This window comes from Rhizopus delemar, genomic scaffold, assembly GCF_000149305.1.
Source record: "Rhizopus delemar RA 99-880 supercont3.2 genomic scaffold, whole genome shotgun sequence".
NCBI lineage: Eukaryota > Fungi > Mucoromycota > Mucoromycetes > Mucorales > Rhizopodaceae > Rhizopus > Rhizopus delemar.
In genome coordinates this window covers 795,701-812,429 of record NW_027137828.1, presented here as the reverse complement: position 1 = coordinate 812,429, position 16,729 = coordinate 795,701, and the positions used below count along the sequence as shown (strand labels likewise).

Sequence of the window (16,729 nt, the reverse complement as noted above, 5' to 3'; positions counted from 1 at the left end):
TATTGAGATAACTAAAGTATATAGTGTAGGCTCAGTTTAATACATTTCAAGGGAAATAAATGAAAGCATATAAGAATCATGTGTATTTAGTTGCACCCTTCACCAAGCAAGCTAATATATGTAACTTTTTTCAAAGAATAATGTTTAAAAAAAATTTTATGCAGAACCCTAGAGTGCTACTTAGAAAGTGATATTCAATTTCACATACTTCCTCTTGACATAGCGTAAGATTAACTCAAAGAATGTCGCGATTACTAGATCATGTCTTTTTACTGAAATATGCCAAATGTTACGCATTCATCATAAAGTCTGCTTACAATACTGTCGATCGTATATTGGACTTTTGTTTTTCATCTGTAAATAAGAAATATATTCTTTGGTGAGGCACCACTTTATAAATGATATTGGTAACAGTTTAGCAAGATTATGTATCGTTACACACATGATATTACATGTCTGCTTCGTAGTGATTCTTAGAGCTTATTATATGGTATTGTTCTATACATTATTTGAAAGAAAGGCTTTCTCAATAAAGGGCTTCACTTGCGGATTATTTTCTACATAAAGCAAGCGTTGTTTTTGCAGAATTTCATAAAGTCGCTGTGGTGTTACTTATGCAAGTGTAAGAAGTAGTTAGAATGCATTATATTGTCTTAAACTACTTTTAAAGGCGCCTCAGTTCAATTTAGAGGTTAATGTATACCTTTAACAAGCCGGTTCATTAAAAGAGAGAGAGGGAGGGAGGGGGAGAGAAAAAGAGAGAGAGAGAGAAATACTTTTTCATAACTAACTTTTTATTGACAGCTTTTTTATACACAATCAACCTAGTCTTGACCCAATCAAAATCCAGTATACGTTTTACAAATGTTGTACGCCCACAATTAACTTTTGCTTTAAACAGTTAGAAATTGGACAAATGAGAATGAAACGGGGGGCCACACACTTTTTAAAGCAGCATTATTAAACCATTTGTTTTTTTTTTTCTTTCTCTTTCACAAAAAAAAATTTCAATTATGAAAGTGATTATTCGATTTATGCAAAGAAAAGACTTAATATTAAATATTATACCATCAGAACACACAATAAATTTTATTAAAAAACAAGTAAGAGAGAAATAAGAAAGGAATTTTTTGTTTAACCAACTCACTTTACAAGATATTACAACATATAAACGAGAACAACAAATTAATTCGGTTAATTTTCAGAGGACAAATATTAAAGGATGAAGAAAAAACTCTTTTAGATTATAAAGTGGATTTAAATACACCTGTTTATATTCATTGTGCAATATCTGAATCGAATTGTCATTATGAAGTCATGACCACTATAAAGAAAAATAATAGTAATAATATCAATAGAGGATTTGATAAATTAAAAGAATCTGGATATAATGAAGAAGAAATACGCAGTATTCGTACCCGATTTCATCAGTTACATTCAACATTAGATTATATTGATGGAGGCATGTTTCCTTTTTATTAACTTTATCGTTCCTTTCACTAAATACAATGACTTTACTTTTTCATGCATATCCAATTTATAGAGCCACCTACTCTACAACATATTGAGCAAGAAGAACAATGGCTACAAACAACGGGTAACAGACTACCTGAAGAAAGTAAAAAAAAAAAAAAAAAAAAAAAAAAAACTTGCTGAAAAAGAGAAAGTAAAACTAAAATCACGATTTACACAGGCACAATAAGGGAAATGATATGTGGGCTATTGTTAGGATGCTTTTTAGGTATCCTTAATCTATTTTGGTTCAAAGAAACTGTGTTTACCAGAAGACACCAAATGGGTAAATGACTATAAATCAGTACTTTTTAAAAACTCATTCTTTATTCTCAGGTATTGTGGCTGGTATGCTTATCAATGTGTATTATGGTATTACTCATGTCATTCATTAATTTAATGTTGGCTTGAAGTGTAACCTCCATTATAAATAAACCAATCATTTTATGCTTCTACTATCAATTGGACATTCGCTTGAAAAATTGGTCGCTTGTTTGAAAGTAATTTATTCTTTAAAAAATAAAGGTATCACTTGCGGTCTTCGTCTATGTATACATTATACTTTGTTGCCCTCTCCTTCTAGATGCTTATTTCGAGAAGAGATATCTGTAATCTGCTATTGTGAACCCGACTTTATTATTTTTAACATGCTTGTAAACATTTGTCAAATTTGACAGATTCTTATTAAAAGTCATTGCTTCATTACCAACTTTGTCTAAAATATATCCTCTATCGTCTTCATAAAAAATTGCGAAGCTAATATCAGTAAGCATGATGAAGAATAAATTGTTTTCAAACAAGCGGCCAAATATCCTTTTTTTTTTTTTTTTTTTTTTACCAAGTTGGAGTCAAAAAAGTGATCAAATTTATTTAAACTTTCAACCAATTTTTCAAGCAAATGTCCCATTGACGGTGAAAGCACTGCATTGAATAAACTTTAGTCTGTATAGTTCGCTTATTATCTCATACAGAACTCTCATTGCTTATATGAAAAACTTGTGCTTTGTTTTAGTACATCTGATTGGCACTTCATATCAGCTATACAAAAATCTAAGTAAATCTGAAACAATCTACTGGGATACTTAAGTTGCCGCAGTTGCTTTTAACTGCAGCTTTTTAAACGCCATGTACTTTCTTTTCCTTTTATATTCATTTGCTTCTTTCTGTATGTGATGTGCTTCATTTTTATTTTTAAATTACGCTTTTACAAAAGCTTCTTACATTGGGAAAATTTATACTTTTTTAGCCTTCATGAGTACTATCACTTGTACTTGTATCTTTATCTCATCTTTGATTTCAATGTAAGAGACTTGCAGACTGATAACAAAATGCACTCCTGACTTGTAATTTGCTAGTAATTTCATGATTGCTTTGCATGTTATTTTAAAATCGCAACACGCGTTAGTTTCCTATATAGTTGAATCTTACATTCAAACAGATCCTTTCGCCGTCAATTAATATAAATCACGTACAGCACTGTTCTTATTGTGCTGATAATCTTCCCTTGACTCCAGTTCATTAAGCAAAAAACTATAAGCTTTGTTTAAACTGCTCACATCTTCAAGAGTTAACAATTGCTTTTAATACAAGCTCAAATATACAACTTAATTTCGCAACACGTGCCTGAGTTTGATCAAATCCTTTGCCTCCTCCTGTAGCGTGTTTTTTTTCTACTAAGAGCTCTTAATGAGAGTAAAGAAGAAAGCTAGGACAGTGTGTGTTGAGGCTGAGATTTAACAATGCTTAAATTGGCGGAACTTTAATCAGATGATTAAAAGGACCTTGGTGTGAAGCTTTTTTCCTCCTTTATTTTTTTGCTTCTTCATCTACTTTTTCTTTTTTCAAAGATGAATTCCAGTGTACATACTATTGAGGGAAAACGTATTTTATGTATTGCTGATGTTCGAGGTAAAGCTTCTTTTTTATGAATACTTATCTATAGGTTAACTTATTTTATTATTGCTAGGTAACCTATCCGAACTTAACAGACTTGCAAGAGAACATAGAGCCGATTATATCATTCATACTGGCGACTTTGGTTTCTATGGTAAATCATAAAGGAATAGACGCAAAAAGTAGGCAATGATTATTTATCACACATGTGTATAGATCGGTCTAGCTTAGATCGTATTGGTGAAAGGTTTGAATCCAATAGAGTGTTTCTATTAAGAAAACCCTCTTTTTTGTTATAAAAAGAAAGAATGTAACCGATGATTAGAATAGACCTTTGAAACACTGGATTCAATACAGTACTCTCATTCCATCTCAAACTCGTTCTCGTTTACTTACTTACCCTCACGAAGCCATCTATCGTGCCTTGGAACAATCTCCTCAAACGCTCTTGTCAGAGTTCTCTGACTTTCTATCGGGTGAGAAAAAATTGGAGGTTCCTGTCTATACCGTCTGGGGCGCCTGTGAAGATGTAGCTATCCTTGAGAAATTTCGGTCAAGGGAGTATCAGATTGAGAACCTTTACCTCCTGGATGAAGCCTCAACTCATCTATTGGATGTAGGTGGTGTCAGTCTGCGTCTCTTTGGTCTGGGAGGTGCGGTTGTACAACACAAGCTGTTTGATAATGGTGAGGGTGCCGATACAATTGCGGGTGGAATGGGTGTGATGTGGACAACGGCCTTGCAAATCGGTGAGCTGGTAGAATTGGCCACAAGCGTTTTTGATGCTTCGGAGACTCGTGTATTAGTTACTCATGCAAGCCCTGGAAGAGAAGGGCTTTTGGCACAACTTGCCTTGACACTTCATGTAAGAAAAAAAAACAAAAAAATAGAATTGCTCTTAATTATTTCTTTAGGCCGATTTTACAATCTCAGCAGGGCTTCACTTTCGTTACAACATTGCTTACAATGAATTTGCTTGCCAACCTGAGATTGACCATTTCAGGAATAGATTGATCCAATCACAGCAGCAATTTATGCAAGTGTGGGAGTCTGTAAAAGACCAAGTAGAGGAGTCAGTGGAGTAAGTTGAACGATTTATGTCTTCCTGTAGCTTTGAAATCACTTATCATCCTATTTATACACATAGCGAGCATCAATATCAATTACTTCGTAATGCTTTAAATGTTGTCAATCGCATCCCTCCTTCTTCATCAGAAATCGAAGAAACCGATATAAAAGAAAAAGATGAAATTGCTTTTAAGAATATGTGGAACTTTAACTTGCCTGATTCAGACTACGGTTCACTTGTATTAAGTATCAATCAAGGCTCTATTGCTTCCGAAATGAAATCTTATGGTCTAAATGTTTCTTTCAGAAGAAATAATAATAATAGCAATGCATCTACAGCCCCTCAGAATGTACAACAAGATAATACAGATACCAACAAAAAGAGACAAAGCGTGGTAATGTTTTAGAAGGCTTAAAAATAACTCGAAGTTAACTCTAATTCATTTACAGCAAAGAAATCCCTTCACTGCCTACGTAGGTGGTCTTTCTAATACCACAATGAATGAAAACGATATTCGAGAATTCTTTGGCGTTGAAAATGTAAGCGAACGACAGCTAACTCCTTTTAAGTCTAATTCTGCGTATACATAGGTTACATTTGTTAAATTCCCTATTGATCCTACAACCCAATTACCCAAAGCTCACTGCTATGTTGAATTTGCTAGCCAAGCAGCCCTCGAACAAGCTTTAACTAAAAATGGAACTATTTTCCGCGATAACAAGTTAGTCATTAATCGTCCCAACACTTCGTTTGATAACAGAGGAAGAAACAACAGAGTATCAAGAGGAGGACGTAGTTATCGTGATAGCAGGGTTCTTCATGATTAATTTTTCAATTAAAATAAAATCTACATAACATCAACTTTGATGTTATTATAAATCTTCAATGAATAATATGATGGTTCACATTTTCTATTGAAATCATGTCATTTTAAACTTCGTGAAAAGCTTAAATAACAAAACGTTTTTGTGTTATGATAAGTCAAATGTTTTTTATTTACTTCCTGTCAAATCTGACTGCCTTTACGAGATAAGCGTCATCTGCTTGATAATTGACATTTAAAAAGTATTTGCTGTAGCGCGCGTTTTCATCACCTCAAAGACGGGTTTTGCGATGTGACAGTGATGCTAATTCGACTTGAAATGTTGAGCGTTGAAATAGAATCAATAAATACCTCTATTAACGCAGGTGCCTTTTAAATCTTTATTCTCCTAAAATAGTTTCCTTGATCATATTTTCTAGTCGATATCAAAAAGGACAGGAAAGATAATTACACTTTGAACCATCCTACTTTTCTCAACATGGCTAAAATTTGCTTTGTATTCAATGACAAGAGCTTTTGCTTGGAAGTCAATGATTATAGAGTGAGATATCAAGATTGATGTATTGCATTTTATAATTTGGATATTCCTATGCCTGTTGACCTCTTTTGGATTATTTGTATTCCCTTTTTAAATAGGTTCTATAGTATTTTTGATTTTGAAAATGAGAACTGATCTTAGTCTTTTCAAATAAAGACATGCTTTTTATTATCTTTTCTCAAATGCAAATGCCAAATAAATACCAGCTGCTTCCCATTCTTCTAAGCTCATCTCTGCTTTATCTCCCCCTACCACACCAATACGTTCCAATAATCTGGAATATTCAGGCACTTTAAGAGAATTAGCATAAAAATTATGAAAGTTTTCTTTGAACTTCAAGACAAGCCCATATTCGCTAGCTAGCCTATTGGTATTGTTAATAAACTACAAAAAAAAACCTGCTACTTCTTTCTTACTTTTCAAATGTATTCCAATGCACAAGATATTCAGGACAATCAACTGCATCTTCAAGATGAAACATGTATTTGCATCCAAAAGGCGTAAACCCTACTTTCTTCCCATTGCCGTCTTCTCTGATATTTTCAAAATCAATGTGATAAATTGAATTACCAAATCCAAAAGATCCTTTTTCTTCTTGTCTCAAACGTTTAACAATCCAATTAGCATCAGGCATTGTCCCAATAAAATGCCCGCCTGAACGTAATCGACTAGTCACATTCTTCAGCATTGTACGTGCCTTGGTTTCATTTTCAAAAGCATAATGAAGACAGAATTGCATAGAGACTGTATCAAATTTAATATGCGGCTGCAACTTGGGTTCCAAAAGCTCCTATACCAAATGTTATTACAAGATTTAAATGAAAAGCTTTTTTCTTGAATTTACACTATAGCAATCCATTGGGTAAAATTCTGCAGTAAACCGACGATCTCTTAATGATTGATATCTTCCTTGCATTTGTTGCATTGATACCTCTGCAATATCAGCAGCCACCAAATGCTGAATCTTGGCCTTAGCCCACTTAAGTAAATCACCTCCTTTACCACATCCCATATCCAGCACACACTGTCTTGGTCTGACGTGACGTTGAATAAGGACACTTTTGACCCAATTATTAAAGCTTCGAAGTCGAATGATGGTGGATTCTTTTCTTTTGACTACACCCACATCAGGTCTTGCATTATAATGTTGAGCTACTGCTTCATTAGAGTATCTATTTCTTTTTTGAAATGTCTGTTCTTGATCTTGATCTTCGCGACTTCTTTTCATTTAATTTTTTTATAGCAAAAATGTAAAAAAAAAAAAAAAGGAAACGAATTTGTGTAGGAGTTTTTATTTTTATTTTTTTAACAAATAGCGTCCAAAGCACAGCAAAAACATAAGGCAGCCAAACTATGAATAGACAGCACCGTTTAATAATTATGTTGAATATGAAACAGATTATAAAAGCTTACCATCCTAAACACATTGAATTGTCATCTTTACGTTGTGGTTGTTGTTGAACATATACAGGCTGTGGTTGTGGCTGTGGTTGATAATAAGGCTGCTGATAATATTGCCCACTTTGATTTGGAGGAGGAGGAGCATAGTAAGCTTGTTGTTGAGGTGGAGGAGGATAGTAGCCTTTTTGCTGTTGGTCCATATTTCAGTTAAAAAAATAAGGAATTTGTGTGAAAAAAAAAGAAAAAAAAAAATAAAATACAGTCGGGTTCTTATTGTCCTGATTTTATGCAGCTGGGCATAAAAGAACTCGATTGGATACAATTTATACAACACATCCTCTTCTTTTTAACTTTTCTTCTTCTTTTCTTTATAATGAATCAATTAGATCCTTTTATTATTTACACAGTAAAGTTAGTGACAGAAAAAAAAGCCTATGTGAGTGATAGATCCAAAGAACATCATCGTTTATTTCCTACGACAATCGGACGTATCATGACAATAAAATCATGGTCCAATACTCATTGTAATAAACCAAAGTTAAATAAAGATAATTTGCTATCTTTACTCTACCATGCTGGTAAATACACTTTTATAGTAAACACAATATAAACCTTCTATTATAGATGAGCAGTGGTTGGCAAGTACAAAGGAACTTCAACAAACAATGGAAGCCAATATTACAAAAATTCAAAGGGCCATTGACAAAGTCCACCGACAACAATCTATTTTTCTCGACACGCTTCATTTGTTGCGTAGATCCCAAAAACGTTACTACGAGCCGATTTTATTTGCTGCCCAAGTTTTATATCATCACTGTCAAGTTCGATATCTTGAATCATTCACAGAAACCTTACAGCCCTTGGCGATCAAACTAATCCAATCCCTTGAGCAAGTTCGATGTACCACCCATCGTCTACTCGAACATCCTACCACATTTTTTTCCTTTCTTAGCAAAATGGATGGCAGTGTGAACGAATTGATACCGCATTTGGACCGATTTTATACATGTTGGTGCGAATTTGAAATGAGTCTCTATCAATCTTATCTGCAAATCGTCTTTGGTCATCACCACATCATACAAAAATCAGTGGCAACTACTTTTCATAAGAAAAGACCCATGCCAGTCGATCTTTTGAATGATCGTTTTGTTCAACTCTTACCCCTCACTCTAGAAAGAGCGATCGAGCAGCGGATAATTGATATCCAATCGATCACATCTTTTGAACCCTTGGCATTTGTTGCTTTGCCTCGTTTGGCGATCCTTGCAGGTGTGACGTGGTTGAACCACTTGACCAAATGGAGAGCGAAACCCACGTTGCTGCCCATCTGGATTCGACGTCATGCGCTAATATTGCAGCGTATTGTGTGTGCCTTAGATGAACTCGAGATGAACTTACTTCTCAACTCGTCAAAAGAGCAAGATCATGTACTGTTTGTAGAGAAATATCAAGCACTAGAAAAGGCACTTGTGTCTGGTAATAATCATTTGGATGGAGAAAAGCAACTTTATTTGAATATTTGTTTTATTGCGGATTCCATCTTGTCAAGTTCGCACGCACAATCCTTTTCAAATGTACTTGGACATTTGTTTAGGTGCTTTGGGAATGAAGAACAAGTGGTTAAGAGTGAAAGCGATATGCCCTTTGAACAAGCTATCCTAGATTTGGCTATTTAGTTTATAATCACTCAAACTTCCAAAATCTTTTTTTCTATTTCGTAAAAGTAATAAAAAAAACTTTCTTTTTTTTTGCTTGTTCAAACATTTATTAATAACGAGAAATCTGCATTATTTTTTTTTGTTTAAGCAGAAGCAGCAACTTGCTTCTTGGCTTGAGAACCTAATAATATCATCGTAAGCATCCATTCTTTTTCTCTCATTTTGTACATTTCATAATAGCTTACCTTCACGGAAACCATTCTTGAAACGACGGTGAACTTCCTTCAAATGGGCCATGCGTCCAGTACCAGTGGTCTTTCTTCTCTTGCCCTTTTCGGACCAGTTGACTGGTGAAAAAAAAAATTAATCCTACATACACGTTATACTATGCATTTTTTCTCTTACAAGATCTAATCTTGGCAGCAGGGTATCCACATTGAGCACAGGTTTTCTTTTGCTTGTGGAAAGCACGGTTACCGCAACGACGACACAAAGTGTGAGACTTGGTGTGGCGTTTACCAAACGAACTAGTACCCTTGGTCTAACAATAATAACGGTCAATTCAAAAATGTAACTAAATAGAGAAGGGAGGTTGTCTTCATTCTTTGATATCATCTCCATTTTCTCCAATTGAATGTAAAGCTGGATATTTTTCCGATGTAATGTGCCGTGTATTTATGTATGCGTTGTATATTGTATGTCGAGTGGATGTATGGTCATTTAGATAAATAGATAAGTGGATGGATGGATGGATGGATGAGATAGATGGAGAATTGAAACAACCCCCCCTCTTCAAGTGTATATTACCATATTGATAAATTAAGGAAAAGGAGAGAATCTGCCCATGCTAAAAGGGTAGCAGGCAGTAATACGGAAAAAAAAAAAACTTCTCCGCCTATGAATATGTGCAGATTTTCCAATAATTTCGTTTATTCTTTTACTAACTTTGTTCTCCGATTACATTGTTTCATTTCCTGTCAGAATTTGGATATGGCGTTTCTTGTGTCAATATTAGAATGCTTACATCGTAGTTTGTACTGAAAACTGTTTTCGTAACCTTTTAAAAATTCCTTGATGGTAAATTGCATTGAGAAGTCAGTTTCAAATGTAGCTAAAGAAATTTACTGAATTGAATGTATGGAATTGTTAATTAACAAGCGTCTGGAAATGTTCTGGAGCTCCTTACAAGCTACTACTGTATAATGAAAACATTTGTAATTAGGGAATAAATCAAAGGAAAACCCTATAGAAGACCCTACAATTAAGCAATTGATAAAGTCGACTGACTTCCAAAAATAAGAACAAGTGAATCCAATGATAATTGGTTAGGCTGCTAGCATACAGCCTACAGTAAAAGAGAAAAAAATCTTAAAAATAATACATCACCTAAGGAGCAAAAGAAAAAGATTCGTTCATATATATTAAATCAATTAATGTTCAAATATAAACATATATCAGTGGAGAACAAAACTTTACTTCTCTGTTGAAATTTTGGATTTCTCTTGTAATAAACATTAAACCCCTTACTCCGACAACGTTAATAAGACGAATAAAACGTACAGCGACAATATAATATACATCTTAGCATTAATAGCCTAAATTATCTTCTCTGTAAACCATTTTTGCTTCCCAGACAGGCTTTATTTATTGGCTCTCTCTTTCACTTTTAAAATTCTTATTGATATTCATGAAAAACCACAAGGTTGGATCCAAAGAGAGAGAGTGTGTGTGATAGATAACAGAAAACAGTTTGCTGTTTTGGCCTGCTTTTAGTTCAATAGTGTCCTGCTATAGGGATTACCTTAGGGTATTATCACTAATTCTTTTTGCAGAATATAGTATAGGCTTCCATAGAGCTACTTTAGCTGGTACCGTTGTTCTAGAGAGGATGATAACTGAGTGAAAATGATACTGGGAAGCAAAATGAGCATGAAAAACATGCTTGTGATATACTAAGCTATTCTTATGTAGAAGATAGACATGTTATACAGGACATGATGCTAGTAAAATCACGGAATTCTATCCATAAATCCTGTGTAATCATCTATCCAGAGCTTTGGTTTGTGTGCTGATATACCGATAGACTGTTAATCTGTGTCCTGTCTAGCTGATTCTATGCTCAGATAATGCGCACGCGGATCAAATTAAAAAACAGATGTGCAAATTTATTGGAAAAACCCGGGTTGGATTTCACTGGTCTCCTTTTTCTCTTTTTTTTTTTTTTTTTTTTTTTTTTTATTGCAAGATGGCTGGTAGACTCAAGAGTAAATCACCAGGCTTGAAGTTAGATTTAAACGCTTCTTTATCTGATACAACGGGAGAAGAGACTGATACAAGTAATTGGCGCCAAGATATTGCTCGACTTGTGCAACATCATGACGATGACAACAATAGTGATTTAAAACCAAACGATGTTGAACCTATTCAAAGATTAGGCGAAGGAGCAGCCGGTACAGTTTGGAAGATACTTTATAAACCTTTAAATAAAATTATGGCCAAAAAGGTATCTCGGATAAAAGTATATGTCGCATGGTTTTATTTATGCATTTTTACACAGACAATGACAGTGGACCCTGACCCACAGCTTCAACGTCAAATATTGAGAGAGTTATCGTTTTTGAAGACATGTGAATCACCTTATATTGTAGCATTCTACGGCGCATTTTTGGAAGAAACGACAGTATCGATTTGTATGGAGTATTGTGAAGGAGGTAGTCTGGAAGATATTTATAAGAAAGCAAACCAATTACAAGGTGTCATTGGTGAAACAATATTAGCGAATGTCGCCGAAGCTGTAAAAAAAAAAAGGAGACTTTGGCATTAAAATTAACATTTTTATTAGGTTTGCAGAGGTTTAATCTATTTACACTCACAGCATGTTATTCACAGAGATGTCAAACCTTCTAATATTTTGATGACAAGACAAGGAAAGATCAAGTTGTGTGACTTGGGTGTTTCTGGCGAATTAATCAATTCTCTTGCACAAACATTTACAGGCACACAATATTACATGGCAGTAACGTACTCTTTTATATTACATACAAGTGAGCTAATGAGTATATTAAGCCAGAACGTATTCAAGGAGCGAGCTATACTGTTCGATCTGACATTTGGTCTTTAGGTTTGACTATTATTGAAGTAGCTCAAAATAGACCTGCTTTACCACCACCCGATCAACCCAACTTGACCATTTTTGAATTACTCGATTTCATTATTCATCAACCGATGCCAACAGTAGGAAAAGAAAGATCAGCAGAATGTCAGGACTTTGTGACAACATGCTTAATTAAAGAACCTCAGTCAAGGCCAACACCAGAAGAAATGCTTGAGCATGATTTTATAAAAAAGAGAGCAGACCCAAATTGTGACATGGAAGGATGGTTAAAAGAACTTTGGGGTTGGGTTTAGATTTATTCTTCTTCACGTGGATTTAATAAATAAGATTCTTTACCAAATCCCATCTTTTGAATATTTGTATTTCTATCGTCCTGAAATAGTAAAGATTGCAATTGGTTTAATTTAAAAAGAATAAAGTCCTTTTTCATATCATTCAAATCTACTTTTATTGTTATTATTTGTAATTTATTGAACAATCAACAGAACTTACTAGTAACAATGTTATTATCTGCTAGTAAATCAGTAAACAGTTGGGTAAATTCATTAAGTGTCTCTTGTTGTCTTGATAACACTGACTTGAGTATATTCATTTCTTTCTTTACTATATCATATGATTGTGACACGTAAATCAACTTTTCTTCTACATCCAACATATGCTTATAAAGAGGACCATAGTTTTCATCTTCTTTATAACTTGCTGTTTCATTTGTATTATTAACATTCTTCGTACTCACTCTTCTTTTAATGTATTGTAAATCAAGTACTGCTCCTCTTTTAAAATTTGGATGTTTAAACTCCCATATTTGACTATCTGAATTAAGCATATCGTTTATCTTGTGAAATCCATACACTAACAAATATATAAATTGCTTGTGTGTTTATGACGAGTGAAATTTTACTATTGAGTTGTCTGATGAAACTCTGCCAATTGCTATGTTTAAAGTATTGAGGTAAAACTACTTTAGAGAAAGTAGTTGAATTGTATACACGAAAAATGTCACCCCTTTCAGACCAGGAAATAAGATGCTGAATACTTGCATCTTCAAGCATTCTATCCTAATGAATTATTCTACCAAGAATGTATACAATAAATATCTTTTTACTTGTATAACTTTTTTACAAAATAAGGTTGAGACTTTATTCCTATTTTATCACGTTTAATAGGTTATATCTTTATTGTTTCAAGTAATAAAACCTTGTTGATCCATAACAAAGAAGAAGGAAATAAGAAAAAGAAGAGAAAAGATGCTTATTTATTTTGCTTTATTTTTTAAATTTCATTAATCTGATTTACAATATCAAGGTTTAACCTTTTATGTATGAGAATAAGTAAACATAGGTTATAGAACATTCCTTTTGTATGGGATCAGCATATGGATCCCCTCCCCTCCTTAAAGAAACAGAATTATGGTAGGTATGCCCTTATTTGGAATACAGTTTTTTATGATTTATAACAAACAAATCTACGTACTCTTTTAACCGATAAAAACTTTCATCAGCAGAGCTTATTAGTAAATATCTTTTGAATCCAGTGGGTTGTCAATTGTTACGTTATGATATATATTTAAAGATGTGATGTGTTTTTTCTTTTAGATGCCATCGCATCGCGGTCTCGCATCGCAATGCAGGTGTTACACTTCATACACAGAATATAACTTCTGTATTGGCCCTATTATAGCTTTACCCTTTGCAGTGGTTATAAGAGCAAAGTGATCCCACTGGATCAATTGCACACGCGTTCTACAGTTTCAATAGTTATTTTGATGAGAGCAGAAATCTTGTTTGCAAAAGAGTCAAAAGAATCGCTTTTAAAAGCTATAATTCTTTTTTTTTTTTTTTTCGAGTAGGATGATATCTTTGAGAATAGTGCAATTGATCTTTACTTTTTCTTTTGCTGTCATCTACAGTTTCCTTGGCAATTTCGTGAGTGATCTTTTGTTTAGTGTTATTGTAATTGAAGCTTAAATTTAAAAGTCTGATGTGGCTAAAAGTAAGTGAAAGGGTTAGTCAACCATTACGGCTATATAGATTAAACTAATTTGTACATCAACTATTTTCAGTACAAGAAATTTTCAAACAAATTAGAAACTTCTCTCATACAGTTACTGATGCTGCACAAAGTTTGATTTGCAGGACACAATTTACACCTACCATAATATTCTTTGATGTGTGTATGCCTTACTCTTTATTTGCCAGTAACCGAAAATGGACCCATGTAGATAGAGATGACAATAGCATCAAGAGAAACAAGCTCAAATAAGAACATTATCAGTATGACCAATAAGGTACCTAGTCACAAACCCACATCTGTTGCCAATAACATCCTTCTTGAGTTTCTTGAAAGAAATCGAGTAGAACATCCGTGTGTTTAAAAGATATTACTGGCATGTAATATGATCAAATGATTTGTAAACTATGATTTTGGTAACTTGACATAACTTGCATCAGTGAAAGGATCTTTAGGCACTTTGTAGCCTCTTTATTAAAGAATCAGACAATTCGGGGCATCAGCATATAAGTTCTTCTTCAGTTTTCTGAGTCCATTGATTTGATGGTTTTTTTTTGTAAATTTGTTATTTGTACTGACATACTTTTTTTGCCCATTTCCCAAAAGGTTTGGTTGCCAGCTTGAATATTTTTTTGCTTGCAGATCGTATGATAAAAGTAATATAAATACTCTTGAGCCTCTAAAGGTCAGCACACTTGAGTAATTGAATGATCCATGCTTAAAACGTCTTGAAACCATCAGTTCATTCAAACAATCTCAACTTTGAGAATTTCTAGATGAATGATCCAAGAGTATTTAAGAACTGAGAACCGCATCGCAGTATCAAAACTAAGGCCCTAAACCTTATATTGAGACATGAATAAAGAAAGCAAGAAGGGTTAAAACTCACAAATAAGTCAATTATACTGATTCATAATTTTATTGCCCTATAAAGCCTCTTGGATAACTTTAATAGACTATCACTCGATTATCACGTTAATAACAACATCAAATACGTCTGCATTTTCCAAATATCAACCTTTTACTTCATCTTCACTCTTACTCCTTTGTGTCATACTTGCCCCTTATTGCTTATTAGGGAAAAAAAAGGGTCGAATTTTTTACATGTGAAAGTGTTCTTTATCAATTGTACATTACAACTTTTTATTATATAATAATGCATTGACTCTTTCTTTTTTTCTTTACTTCCTGATGCTTCTGCTGCTGTTGATTTAATTGGTGCTGCTGCTGCTGCTGTTGCTGCTGATGATGTTGCTGCTCTTGTAATTGCTGTTGTTGAAGCGATATGGCAATAGCATGACTAGATACGAAATTAGCTTAATTATTCACTCTCCTCATCCTATCAAAAGAACTTACTCTAAATCAATATCCTCGTGCTCGTTTAACGGCGGATGCTGTTGATATTGACGAAATGAATCATTAAAGAACTCTGATGAACCTTGATCTACGTCCCCCAAGCTTTCCCAAGTCACTGATTTTTCCTTGATAAAACCCGAATCAGTCACTAGCATTAATAAACCAAATTCGGGGTGTCTATAAATCGTAGAAAACTAGAATGAACGATTAACAAACGACAGATGGTGGAGATACACCTTTACATGATTATTCCTAAATAAAACACACAGATCATCTTCTGGTATAGCAGCTAATAGTAATTCAAGTCCATAATAAGTAAGTTGAGTGGCTGTATCTTTCAAGAATTCATCGGCTACAAATGCCTGGTGCAATTTCTCTTCTTCGATTTGTGTAGGTGGATTATCCGATCTTGATTCATTTGCTTGTACGATGCATTCCACTGTTTGGTTATAATTTTTACAACTCTTTACAATCACTTCATATGTTTCTGTATCTTGAGGATCCACTATCCAACCGTGTACAAGATCAACACCAAATAATTCAAACATAGATAGTTCGGGAGTTGGTTCAAATCCGTGAATAGAATCAAATAGAATATTTACATCTAATCCACTTTTTAATTTGGGTAAAATGTTCAAGGTATCTTCTAATAACTGATCATGTTCCTCCTGAATTTATATGATCAGTCAGATGTCTATGTTTAAAGTATAATATAGCGAGTTACATGGATATGATTCAATAAATAATCGCCTAGTCTTTCAACCAGGTATTCAAATGTAACAAGTTCTCTACCAACTGGTTGTATTTCCAAGTCTCCTCGTAAGAATAATACATTACAAATGGCCACTAATGGGCACGGTCCATTTTCTACTACCATTTAAAAACATATCTTTTTCTTCTTCTTTGTATTTACCGTTTTGTGTTATTATCTGTGCTTGCTTTCCTTTCCACTCTATGGACTTTACATAATACTCATCATTACTTGTTTGTTCTTCTGACATTAGTTTCTTTTTTTAAAAAAAAAAAGAAAAAAAAAAAAATAGATACGTAACGCAAGCTGATTTTTGTTACTGCATATAGACTCCTGTCTTTCGAAGTTTAATCATCTCTTTTATTTCTTATCGACCTTATAGAACGCTTTCAAGTCACATATAAAAAACAAACTTGAGGTTACAAAAAGAAATATAAAATATCACATTGTATGAAGAAAGAGTATTTCGTAGATTTTCTGTCATTTGCACGTTATGATTGTGAAAGGAGTTTTTTTTGTACAACAATGCATTGATTTTGTGACAACAGTTTGGGGCGCATTTAAAAAGTCTTGACTTTTTTTTTATTTATTTTTTCCATTTTA

The 16,729-nt window shown here is 33.7% G+C and overlaps 9 protein-coding genes across 9 annotated transcripts; 5 read left to right on the top strand and 4 right to left on the bottom strand.

The window, feature by feature from the left end:
- Window positions 1–614: 614 nt before the first annotated feature.
- RO3G_02526 (uncharacterized protein) lies at window positions 615–964 on the top strand (the record flags this gene model as incomplete). The annotated part of the gene is made up of 2 exons (XM_067657117.1): window positions 615–622; window positions 805–964. The coding sequence occupies 2 exons, from the start codon at window positions 615–617 to the stop codon at window positions 962–964; spliced, it is 168 nt and encodes a 55-aa protein (XP_067513218.1).
- A 560-nt stretch (window positions 965–1,524) lies between these two features.
- On the top strand, window positions 1,525–1,907 carry RO3G_02525 (uncharacterized protein; the record flags this gene model as incomplete). The annotated part of the gene is made up of 3 exons (XM_067657116.1): window positions 1,525–1,618; window positions 1,742–1,798; window positions 1,849–1,907. The coding sequence occupies 3 exons, from the start codon at window positions 1,525–1,527 to the stop codon at window positions 1,905–1,907; spliced, it is 210 nt and encodes a 69-aa protein (XP_067513217.1).
- A 1,452-nt stretch (window positions 1,908–3,359) lies between these two features.
- Window positions 3,360–5,301, top strand: RO3G_02524 (uncharacterized protein; the record flags this gene model as incomplete). Its single annotated transcript, XM_067657115.1, has 8 exons — window positions 3,360–3,420; window positions 3,479–3,559; window positions 3,622–3,652; window positions 3,736–4,270; window positions 4,320–4,486; window positions 4,553–4,868; window positions 4,924–5,013; window positions 5,065–5,301. 8 exons carry the CDS (start codon window positions 3,360–3,362, stop codon window positions 5,299–5,301), a joined length of 1,518 nt encoding a protein of 505 aa, XP_067513216.1.
- Window positions 5,302–6,003: 702 nt separating this feature from the next.
- RO3G_02523 (uncharacterized protein) lies at window positions 6,004–7,436 on the bottom strand (the record flags this gene model as incomplete). Its single annotated transcript, XM_067657114.1, has 4 exons — window positions 6,004–6,199; window positions 6,252–6,625; window positions 6,680–7,052; window positions 7,249–7,436. 4 exons carry the CDS (start codon window positions 7,434–7,436, stop codon window positions 6,004–6,006), a joined length of 1,131 nt encoding a protein of 376 aa, XP_067513215.1.
- A 173-nt stretch (window positions 7,437–7,609) lies between these two features.
- Window positions 7,610–8,912, top strand: RO3G_02522 (uncharacterized protein; the record flags this gene model as incomplete). The annotated part of the gene is made up of 2 exons (XM_067657113.1): window positions 7,610–7,814; window positions 7,861–8,912. 2 exons carry the CDS (start codon window positions 7,610–7,612, stop codon window positions 8,910–8,912), a joined length of 1,257 nt encoding a protein of 418 aa, XP_067513214.1.
- A 125-nt stretch (window positions 8,913–9,037) lies between these two features.
- Window positions 9,038–9,191, bottom strand: RO3G_02521 (uncharacterized protein; the record flags this gene model as incomplete). The annotated part of the gene is made up of 2 exons (XM_067657112.1): window positions 9,038–9,075; window positions 9,140–9,191. 2 exons carry the CDS (start codon window positions 9,189–9,191, stop codon window positions 9,038–9,040), a joined length of 90 nt encoding a protein of 29 aa, XP_067513213.1.
- Window positions 9,192–11,139: 1,948 nt separating this feature from the next.
- Window positions 11,140–12,302, top strand: RO3G_02520 (uncharacterized protein; the record flags this gene model as incomplete). The annotated part of the gene is made up of 3 exons (XM_067657111.1): window positions 11,140–11,688; window positions 11,737–11,950; window positions 12,016–12,302. The coding sequence occupies 3 exons, from the start codon at window positions 11,140–11,142 to the stop codon at window positions 12,300–12,302; spliced, it is 1,050 nt and encodes a 349-aa protein (XP_067513212.1).
- A 163-nt stretch (window positions 12,303–12,465) lies between these two features.
- Window positions 12,466–13,061, bottom strand: RO3G_02519 (uncharacterized protein; the record flags this gene model as incomplete). The annotated part of the gene is made up of 2 exons (XM_067657110.1): window positions 12,466–12,500; window positions 12,911–13,061. 2 exons carry the CDS (start codon window positions 13,059–13,061, stop codon window positions 12,466–12,468), a joined length of 186 nt encoding a protein of 61 aa, XP_067513211.1.
- A 2,091-nt stretch (window positions 13,062–15,152) lies between these two features.
- Window positions 15,153–15,923, bottom strand: RO3G_02518 (uncharacterized protein; the record flags this gene model as incomplete). The annotated part of the gene is made up of 4 exons (XM_067657109.1): window positions 15,153–15,158; window positions 15,205–15,319; window positions 15,376–15,552; window positions 15,643–15,923. 4 exons carry the CDS (start codon window positions 15,921–15,923, stop codon window positions 15,153–15,155), a joined length of 579 nt encoding a protein of 192 aa, XP_067513210.1.
- Between the last annotated feature and the right edge of the window lie 806 nt (window positions 15,924–16,729).